At 29.3% G+C, this 11269-nt stretch overlaps 2 protein-coding genes across 11 annotated transcripts in view; one reads left to right on the top strand and one right to left on the bottom strand.

Annotated features, from left to right (window-relative positions):
* LOC117173180 overlaps nt 1-11269 on the top strand; it is a 263371-nt gene that overhangs the window by 132557 nt on the left and 119545 nt on the right. The window contains exon 5 of one of the 8 annotated variants that reach the window (XR_004467125.1): nt 8185-8392. The exons of the other annotated variants lie outside the window; for them this stretch is intronic. The gene's annotated coding sequence lies outside the window, so the exon portion shown is untranslated. Of the gene's footprint in view, nt 1-8184; nt 8393-11269 lie in introns of those variants that run through there. 8 annotated transcript variants of the gene reach the window in all.
* Nucleotides 5322-11269, bottom strand: part of LOC117173179 (histone deacetylase HDAC1-like) — a 151579-nt gene continuing 145631 nt past the window's right edge. For all 3 annotated transcript variants that reach the window (XM_033361602.1, XM_033361601.1, XM_033361603.1), the window contains exons 7-8: nt 5683-5911; nt 5322-5577 (exon numbers count right to left, since the gene is read on the bottom strand). In XM_033361602.1, coding sequence (XP_033217493.1) covers nt 5503-5577; nt 5683-5911 — 304 coding nt within the window. In that variant the 3' untranslated portion in view covers nt 5322-5502. The remainder of the gene's footprint in view (nt 5578-5682; nt 5912-11269) is intronic.

Below are 11269 nucleotides of genomic sequence, written 5' to 3'. Positions count from 1 at the left end.
GATGAAACTTTAATTAATTATTTCTCTGTAAATAGACGGTCAATCAATCTGAAACTTCGCAGATGTATTCAAAAATAGTTAAAGAAGTTATAATAAAAATTTTAGCTTTTTAGCATGGATTTCGTTTCACGCTAAAACCACCTTAATAATTCCAGATTTCGATGCTGACGATTCTCATGATTTGAATAGATCGCGCGCCTCTTGATATGCGTATATTTTGAGGTTATGTTATTTCATGTATAAAATATAAATTATATAAATATTAATACTATTATATATATGATAATATTATAATTAACTTATATTATAATAGTCTTTTTTAAATCTTGATCCTCATTTGAAAGAAATGAAAGAAATTGGTGATTTTGGAATTCATCTCATTTGGATAAAAACTCAATTATTTGATTGAAAAATTAATTATTTTGTTGAAAATGTATCTATTTTTTAAAAAAGTCCTCTTTTCTATCAAGAGTTCAACTACTTTTCAAATTTTTTTTATGTGAAGGTTCATCTCCTTCGTTGAAAATACTTTTTTGAAACTAACAATTAATCAATACCATTTTTGGTTAATAAATCATGTGTTGTTTTGAAAGGTCGTCTTTCCTTGTAGAAATTAAATTGTTTTATGGAAAATTTATACTTTTTGATTAAAAATTACATTTTTCGGTTGAATTATCAACTATAGATATTTTTTGTTTGTAAGTCGTTCTGTTAAAAATTAAAACCATACTTTTTGGGCAGAAATGCCCTTTTGTTTCTAAAATTAAATAATTTCGTTGAAAGTTCATGTATTTTGTTGGAAATTGACCTTGTTTAGTAGAAATTTAATCTTTTTGGCTAAAAATGTATCATTTTTGGTTTAACTCTTTGATTGAAAACTCATATTTTTCGCTTAAAAAATTCAACTTTTTGTAGATAATTCGTCTTTTTTACTTTAAAATTAAATAATTTCTTTAAAAATTCATGTTGTTTGTTTCAGATTTGTATTTTCTTGTAGATCATCAATTTTCTTGGTCGGAAATTCATCTGATGGGTTGAAAATTTGTTTTTTTTCTTGTTCAATTTAATTTTTTAGCACAGTTTTTATCTGGAAATTGTACTATTCCATTTTTGGTTGAAACTTTATCCTGTACATTGTATTAGTAAAAACACCAATTATTTGATAGAAAATTAATTTATTTTGTTGAAAAGTAAACTTTTGGGTTGAAAATTGATTTATTATGTTAATTAGATTTTTTTTGAAGATTCATCATTTTAGTTAAAGACTGAAAACTCAACTGTTTTGTGAAAAATTTTTCTGTTTGGATGAGATCAACAGTTTTTAATAAAAATGTTTTTTTAATCAAAAATGTAATGTGTCAATTCGTGAATAAGACTTTTGAGTTTGGATTTATAAATAAAAATGTAAAAATTAATCATATAAAGCGTCTTAAAATAATCGAATTCAATTTATAATTTAAAAAGTTTCCAATTAAAAAAGAATTGTAATTAATCCATTTTTATTGATCAAAATGATTCAGTCTTTAACATTAAAAAATCTATTTATTTATTCTTAAATTCAAAGCATTGAAAGGAACTTTATATTTTTTAACCAGAAGTCCTTGAACTCCGTTTAAAAATAAGTTTACACTGTTTTGTACAAAAATCATCTTTTTGGCTTTGAAATTCAACAATTAAAAAAAATCCTTATTGACTGAAAAGTCAACTCTTGTGTAAAATTAATATCTTTTTAGTTGAAAATACAATTATTTTTATAGTAAGTTAATTCCTAACATTTTCATTTGGCAAACTAAAATTTTTATCTCTAAATAACAATGAAAAAATATTAATCTGGAACAACTTAAAATAAAAACAATGTAACTTTTATTTTTAAAAGTTTTAATTAAAAAATTAATTTATTCGTTCATTTTTTAATGTTACAAACTGAAATTTTTTGAATCATTATTATTTTATTTATTATTATTATTATTATTATTTGTTTAAATGTAATATTTCTGAATTAAAAATTAAAAATTTGTCAACCAAATAGTTGAATTTTCAACCATAATTATAAAACGTTGTTAAAAAAACGTATTTTTTTACAAAGTAGTTCAACTCTTAGTGAAATAATCGACTTTTAAACCCAAGAAGATGTACAGTTCATATTTTAACCAAGTTGAATTTTTAACATAATTTAAAGGCAAATAGTAGAATTTTGAACTATAATTATGAATCTTTAATAAGAAAAAATTAATTTTTTTACTAAATAGTTGAACTTTGAGTGAATAATCGAATTTCCCACCCAAAAATTATGATTTTAATTTTTAACAATATAGTTGCATTCACAACAAAACGACTTTGCAACCAAAAAATATTAACAGTTGATAATTCAACCAAAAAATGTAATCAAAAAGTATAAATTTTCCATAAAGCAATTTAATTTCTATAAAGAAAGACGAATTGTTAACAAAATACATAATTTTTTAACCAAAAATGGTGTAGATTAATTGTCAGTTTCAAAAATGTATTTTCAACGAAAGTGATGAACCTTCAAATGAAAGAAATAAAAATGTTAACAAAGTAGTTGAACTCTTGATAGAAAAGAGGACTTTTTTATAAAATAGATACATTTTCAACAAAATAATTAATTTTTCAATCAAATAATTGAGTTTTTATCCAAATGAGATGAATTCCAAAATCACCAATTTCTTTCATTTCTTTCAAATGAGGATCAAGATTTAAAAAAGACTATTATAATATAAGTTAATTATAATATTATCATATATATATATAATATTATTAATATTTATATAATTTATATTTTATACTTGAAGTAACGTAACCTCAAAATACACGCATATAAAGAGACGTGCGAAGTATTCAAATCATGAGAATCGCCAGCCCAGCATCGAAATCTGGAAATATTAAAATCCCAATCTCTTCATTTTATTTGAAAGCAGATAGAGATAAAAATAGAATCGACGAGGTGCTCCGACCGGCAATCGTGCACCTTCGAGTTTTCAAATTCAGAAGAGGAGAAATGGGTTGCGCGCGCAACTCAGTCATTTACAGCGTCTCCCACTATATTCACACGGACATAGCCCTGTCATAGTATTGGACCACATCTCGTTTCAGAACTGGGATCACTGGACTGTACGCTGGTTTTCCAGTACGACCCTATCTACAGTCTCTCTCTCTCTCTCTCTCTCTGTAATTTGCTCCTCGGTCAAAGCATGTGGTACCCATAGAGTACAAACCTTCCAAACATGTAAATGTTCATGCAGAATTCGAAGGACTGCTGGTGCACTAATGTGTAACACTTGCTCTATCTGTCGGTACGTGATTCTTATATTATCATTCAGTAGATTATTTATAGATGCAATGTTTTCCGATGTCACCACTTCTGGCGGTCGACCTGAGCGCAAGTCGTCCGCGAGACCGAAATTTCCCCTTTCGAACTGTTTGTACCATCGGAGAATTGTTGTGCGATTCAGAAAATCCTTACCCAATACTAGAGACATTTGCTCAAAACTTTGATCTACACTTAAACCGCGAGAAAAGTTGTATCGAATTATCGCACGATATTCTTTCTTTGTCCACGACGCTATTTCTCAATCGTTACGGGCTGCGTGCTTAGACTGTACTGAGACCTGAGTCAACAGGTTTCCCCTTCCTACCTAATTTTTGACGCTCTTTCTAATGACGTAAGGATCATCTCTCTTCTTCCAATAGGTTTCGCGTATTGCAAAACTTTCTTAGCGCCCTACGTTGTTAATCAATTCTGACCAAGAGCACATTCATTATGCATTATATGACGCAAGAAGTTGTATTTGAACAAATAAAGATTCGAGAAAAAAGATAGAAAAATTATGAATGTCTATGATTGCAGAGTTTTCAATTGAGAATTGAATATTGAAATTAAATTCCTCAATATTTATACATTTTTAATTTCTTTAAACCGGCTATAACCTCTAACAATAGAAAAGTTGAGTGAGGCATGACAGGCACTCAGTCCCAATCCTGGGCTCGATCCGAGCTTTTACGATGTTTAAAGTAGCGTCGAAAAAATAACACTCTAGACCACCTTCAGTTTCACAGCGAGACACAGGCCCCAATACTCCATTCCATATGAGTACACTCATGGTGGCGGTTCGCTACTTCCCAGGCGCAAAAATCCATTAATTTACAATTAATTGGAATGAAACAAGAACCAGACAATTTTTCGAAAAAAGCTCTGTTTAATTCTGCATTTACACAATTGTATTCTATGGTACAAATACGAAATCAAACAATTCAGAATTGTAGGAGAAAAGCTTGGTTGAGTAATACATGGGCTAATTTTCAAGCCTGAGGAAGCGCCTTAAGGAATCATGATCGTAGCTTCTGGATTCTACAACTTCTTATAATAATGTAAAAAAATATTAAATAACAAAAGAAAATTGAGACTTTTATAAGCAAATTTTTTTAAACTATTTTGCTATACTATACTATTCTATACAAAATTAATTCTTCAATGAATCTCATTGAGATTATTTTTTAGTCTGAACTTTTCTAATAGTCTTCTGATCTTTGAGTTAAGTTCTGCTGCATCTTTTGCCCACTCCTGTCTCAAAGCGACAATGTATAGAACAGATGAGAAACAAAGTCACAAAGTACTTTCTTGGACACTTTTGGGGAGACCATTTTTATTTTAAGATGTAAGCAATAACTTATCATTACTAGTATAAAAAAATAAAATAATAATGAATTGGATTCACCAATAATAATAAAAATACTACAAACTTGCACACAATCTAGCGAAAGCTAACATACATAACATCAATTCTGCACAGAAAACGTTACTCTAACTTAGGCTAAGAAATGATGATCTGTCTTTTGAGGAACAAAATGTGATCTCTAAGCAATTGCGAAATTCCAAACTTGAAATTTTGCCAGCTATTGCTCAATAATTTGTATAAAGTGTTTATCCATTTTATGTAAATTTTAAATTTTTGCACAATTCCTACCAAGTTTTGAAGTGTTGGATGTTTTGAAATGAAAAGTAATCTATATCTGCATTTACAAAATATATACCGACGCCACTGGTTGGTAGTCGCGCGTACCAGTTTCTATTATCGTGACAGGAACTGCTTGGCGTAAATAGGCTCATTAATCAGCCTGACTCCGCTTGTATCACATATTTCTATCCATCCGCATTATTCTAAATGAATCTAAGCTTCATTCCTTTTCTATGCCGTAATCTTCACTTCAATTTTTTTTTATTTATATCCTTATTGCATAAAAGAAAAACTATGAACAAGAAGAAAAAAGATTATGAAATAAGCTGATAAATAATAGGTTAATAAATGAAACCATCATTTTTTATTTTCACATTTTACTACAAAATTTAATTTAAAATAAAAATATATCCAAGCAGTTTGCACTCAGATTATGTCCTATATCACAGTTGCATGATATACAACTAGATCACATTTACATACATACATGATTTAAGTGTACTAGGTTTTACATGCATTAATTAACTCAATTTTTCATTCGTCCGTTCTCAAAATTTTTTGACGTATCGATCAATTCCATCCTTGGAGATTTGTTTGGCCACTGAAAAAAGGACTTTTAGTAAATATATGCTACGAACGTCGAATAAAAAATAAGAAATATATACATAACTATTTATTCTTAAACAAAATGTAAATAATATTGTACCTCAAATGAAATATTATTTTTTCGACCTCCTTTGCCTTCGTCTTCACTATCACTGTACTCATTATCACGTTGGACCCTTTGATCCAACTCTTCCTGTGATAATCTCTCATCGGGATTTCGATTGTCACGCACAGCGGATTTGTCATGTTTAAATGCATCTTCTGGAATATCTCGTACCTGAACACTCGGTCCGTGAGTTAAAACACGCAAATTTTCCAATACCTTCACCCTAAAAGAATAATAATACTATGCTGAGTATTCGAACATTACGTCATACTTGGTAACGTCGAAATGTATAAGACCGTACCACTTGGTGGACTGAAAAGCATAGGTTACATAGGAGTTTGACTAAAATTAATTTTTGTAGACGAAAGTAAGTGAAAAATCGTGATATGGCTTTGCTTCTCACATAGAAAAGCCATTTCTTTAATAATTTTTAGCAATTGTGGAAGTGTGCAATTTGGACAATCCATCAAGACAAAATATAATTTGCCGTGATTCAGATGAAGTTGAATTCTTATGATAGCTGGCGGTAAAAATTTTTGAATTTTGGTAGTTCGTTAAAGTGTGTTTTTCAAAGATGTCAAGAAATTATTTTTGCACTTTGAAAAAACAAAAATGATCAAAGACTGTGATCCTTCTTAGAAATAAGAAAAGACTTCTTGAAAATTCTTAAACTTCTTCGAATTTTTTTTAAATCCCTTCAAATTCTTTGCAATCATTTCAAATCTTTCGAAGTATCTCAAAATTGACTAAAACTAATTTTAATCACGTAAAATCTTTAAAATATTCTTAAATTCCTTTAAATCTCTTGACAATCCTTAAAATCTTTGAATTTTTGCAAGTAACTGAAAATCTTTTCAAAAAACTTTTAAATCAATTGCTTAGCATTCTATAAAGTCACTAAAACTCATAGAAATATTTTTAAATTCTTTAGAAATAAACTTTAATGTCCCGTTAAGTACCTAGTTATTCCTCAAAATAACTTGAACTCTTAGAAATCCTGTAAGATTTCTTGATGCTCCGAATTTTGTTTGAAATCTCTTTAACTTCTTTACAATGAATTAAATTCATTGAAAGTTTCTCGAAATTGACTGAAATTAATTCAAGTCGATCAAAATCCTTGAAATTATATTTAAATGATATTTAAATCCTTTAAAAAGAAGCTTGATTTCGCCAAGTTTCTATACTAATTTCTTGAAATCACTTGAATTCTTAACAACCTCGTAAGACTTCTTAAAAATCCTTGAAATCCTCGGAATTTCTTTGAATTCCCTTCAACTTCTTTGAAATAATTAAAAATATTGTAAAATTTACTCAAATTAATTCAAATCTTTTAAATCCAAAATCCTTTAAATTTTCTTAGGTTCCTTAAAATCTCTTGAAAATTCTTAAATCAATTTCTTTAAAAACCTTGATATAACCTTATTTTATATGAAATAACTTAAAATCACTAATTATCGAAAAATATAATGACATAAGTCACCGGCAATTAAGGTTATAACCTCAATTACGACAAATTATAATTTCTCGTGATGGATTGCCTAATCGCATATTTTTCAAATTGCCAACAATAATTAAATAAATGGTTTTTCTTTCTTAAAAGAACAGCTATATCACGATTTTTTACTTGATGTTGCCGAAGTTAATTAATTTTAGTCAAACAACAGCAACAAATAACACAGCAACAAATAACCAAAAAACACGAAAAAAAGTACAGTGTAAGATGTACAATTTCGAACAGTAAAGCTGAGGTTTAAAGCGTAACCAATGTGAAATAAATAGTCTTCACAGTATTGAATGCAGTGTGAACCAGTAATCTGAAAGTATGCTAGTCGAAATACGAGTACCATTTGTAGCAATACATAATGCATCTATTACAGTTTGCCATTGTAGAGTGGAATAGCATTGTTACACGCTGTTTAAATTACTGCTCCACTTTGTAATGTTTCACTTACAATCTGTTAGACGTTACGTTTACCCATTGTTAATGAAAAATAGTGATTTATACAGTTTACAACTTGTAAACTATCCCCTTTCATACTGCGATGGGTACACGGAGAAACTCTTGTTCGTAAAATTTGGCATTATAATATTTATCTTTATGAAAGTTCGATGGCAATCTAGAATATAGCCGAGAAAATAGTATTATTGTCGCAGATATACGAAGAAATACATTTTCCATTTCATTTATAAATATACTACAAATCTAATAATTGCCATTTATAGTTAAAAAGATTAATATTTTTGACAGCATATGGAAGTTGAAAAAAGTGATGTTCAGCATTAAATGATAAAACCGTAGTTGCAAAAACTAGCAGTTAAAATAATATAAGTTGCAAAACAGGTAGGAAAAATTACCAGTTTCAATGGGAAGGTGCAATAAAATGAAAAACAATTGAATGTAGTGCTTCGCGATTCAGAACCGAATGACGTTATTAAACAAGTCGAAGTTCTTGAGGATGATAAAATTCCTAAACCTTATCATTTGTTTTATCACAGGAAAATATCTACGTTCTGCTGCCCCGGAGACCCGTGTTCAATTCCCGCCAGGACTGATTTCTTTTCACAAGATTTTTTCTCTTTCAGCTTAGAATAAAAATGGTTGTAAATTGCGTACAAATTTAATGTATATCAAACAGTGAATGCGAATTTATTTTTATTTTGCTCTTTAGACCATGGCAGTTTTTCCTATTTTCTATGGGAAAAATTAGAAATGCGTAGAATGAACATACATAGAATGTCTTTACTATTGTGTTTTGTAAATTTCAAGGTCTGTCCTAGGAAATATACGAAGTTTCTTTTGGTATAAGTGCAATTATTAAATCATTTATTTTATATTATAATAAACATAGTAACTTCACAGATTAGTATTCACAATAGTAATTCTTGGAATAGTGACTCTATATCCTGGCTTGCTATTATCGTATTGTAAAAATAAATATTATACTATCAAATTTTATAATAGAAAGTTTCAACGTGTAGTGGGATACAAAGTAGATCGTGTAGTTTGAAATAGTAATCCGGTATACCAATATAGGACATCACCCCGCAGTAATTTTGCAGTGTGCAATTTTAACATCTCCTTTTTCGTACTGTTTCAAGTGCTAACTGAGATTGTTAGAGGTACAATGTGTACCAAGGAAATAATTTTTACTGGGCGCGATTATAATATCTCCACTTTCGAACAGTGTTATTCGCTGAGCGAGGTTTGTTTTATTTTTTACAATGTTAAGTTTATATTTATAATTAATGATTAATTAATAATTATTTTTATAATTAAAACTAAAAGATGTATTGACATTATAACAAACTTCATATCTGCCGTACTAAGGAAAATCTTACGTAAGTGGCATTGTCGTTCAGGTGGAATTTAACATTTTTAGTTATGAGAAAATAGACCGTAATCGTAAAGTCAGTTACGTAAGTTTTTCCTTAGTACAGGAGATATTAATTATTACGTCAGAGATTAATAAGTACACTTCAAGTGCTAATAAGGTAATATACAAGGGTCCCAATTATTTTACTTTAAAATCTAAAGCAGATTAATACTCCCAAAATAATATTAATTAAAGAAACCCAATAATACGATATAATTCCAAAATGAATATTTGAAATCTCTTTAAATTCGAATTAGTTAAAAAAACTTATTGAAAGGCGAATTGGTCAGTCACTATCACTAACTATTTAACAGTGAGTTATTATTAGTCAAACTTCAGTTCGATTTCCATTTTTGGTTGTCATTACACTAAAAATAAAACATGTACATTATTTTGTCCAATTTGTTGTCTAATTCTAATAAAAACTAATCAAAACTAAGAAATTTGACAACTTTGTAATAATTTACAAAACTTGTCGATATTAGATCATTTGCATTTTTATAAATTTTAGAAAAACTGAAAATTAAAAAATATCATGAATGGAGAAAATTGGATAATTTTTGGAATGAAACATTTAAAATAAAAACACAAACGTTGTGCAGTCTCAGCTTAAAGAAATTTTCCACATGTTGTTGAATTTTAGTTGACAAAAATGTTCATTTTGATGACGTATGAACTTTGCGTTTGATATTTGATATTATTTGATATTATTCTCTTACGCTCTTTTTGTAAAAAAAGCGAAGAAGTTATCTTATAACCAAATGGTTAATATTTCAACAACAACAAAATTTTTCTACGAAAAAGATTACTGTTCTGCCAAAAAAGAAGAATTTTCCATAAAATACATTATTTTTCAATAAAATTGTTGAATTTTGAAGCCAATAAGATTAATCATCTACTCCTCACAGCAATAGGATACACCGGGATATCCCGATTGATCCCATTTATCTCCCAGGTTGTCCCAAGGATATTCCAGGGATAACCCGTCGGATATCTCGCAAGGCGGAAATTTGGATATCCCAGGGATAACCCCAGGATATCCCTGGGACGTTTCCGGGATGTTCAAATGTCCCAAGTAGAATAGAAATTGATTTTCTATATCCTACTTGGGACATTTGAATATCCCGGAAACGTCCCGAGGATGTCCTGGAGTCATCCCTAGGATATCCAAATTTCCGCCTTGCGGGAAATCCGATAGGTTATCCTCGGAATATCCTTGGGACAACCTGGAAATAAATAGGATCAAATGGGATATTCCGGTACATGCTATTGCTGTGAGGGACAGAACAGTTAAATTTTCAACCCAAATATATAATTTTTCTACAAAGCAGTTAATTTTAAACCAAAAACATGAATTTTGTATAAAAATGTGGAATTGTCAACTCAAAAATATTATTTTAACCAGAAAGGTTATTTTCTGTCAAATAGTTTAATATTTAAAAAAATATTTCACTTTTTAAGTTTAAAATTTTAAGAGTAGGAAAAAGAAAAAAAATGGATGCAATATCTTCTTTATAACTAATATTTAAAGAAAATTTACGATGAATTAAATATTCTTAGCATTAAAAAAAATCAAATGAGATAGTTATAAAATAAAGTTTAAATGAAACATCAAAGAAACATATCAAAGCACCACCAATTTCTGGCCCAGCAATGGTCCTTTCTAACAAGCGGTGAGAATTTTGCTGGTTAGAATACGTTTCTCGTGTGTTAACTCTGTGAACTTTATGATGCAACTGGCTCAAGGTATATGCCTCGCAAGGCAAAACTGTGACTTTTGCTTGTTGATGCGAGAGATTTCTAATGCGAAACTATAATTTTTGCTCTCAGAAGGAGAAATTATTAGAGCGAAAGTGTAACCTCTATCTACTCTTGCGAGACACGCAACGTACAATGCGAGCTGTATCTAGCGCTCGCTGCAAAGTAGGAATTACTGGGTGGCATTGCTAAATTATCAATTATCACTCATCCCCATTCGATTTGGATACGGATTTACAATTTCACAGAGTAAATCTTGCAATATGATGCAGTGAGGTTCACTATTTTCTCCTAAAGTGTAAGAATTACTCTGTGGTTGTACGAAAGGCTCCGCTACTGCGCCACAAAGTAATATTTCCTCACTTTTCCGAGTATATCTTACAGCGTACTTATATATATATATATATATATGTATATGTATGTATATACATATATATAGATATATACAT

This window comes from Belonocnema kinseyi, chromosome 5, assembly GCF_010883055.1.
Source record: "Belonocnema kinseyi isolate 2016_QV_RU_SX_M_011 chromosome 5, B_treatae_v1, whole genome shotgun sequence".
Classification (NCBI taxonomy): domain Eukaryota; kingdom Metazoa; phylum Arthropoda; class Insecta; order Hymenoptera; family Cynipidae; genus Belonocnema; species Belonocnema kinseyi.
Note: the sequence above shows the minus strand (reverse complement) of the source record. Positions and strands in the feature narration are given on the sequence as shown.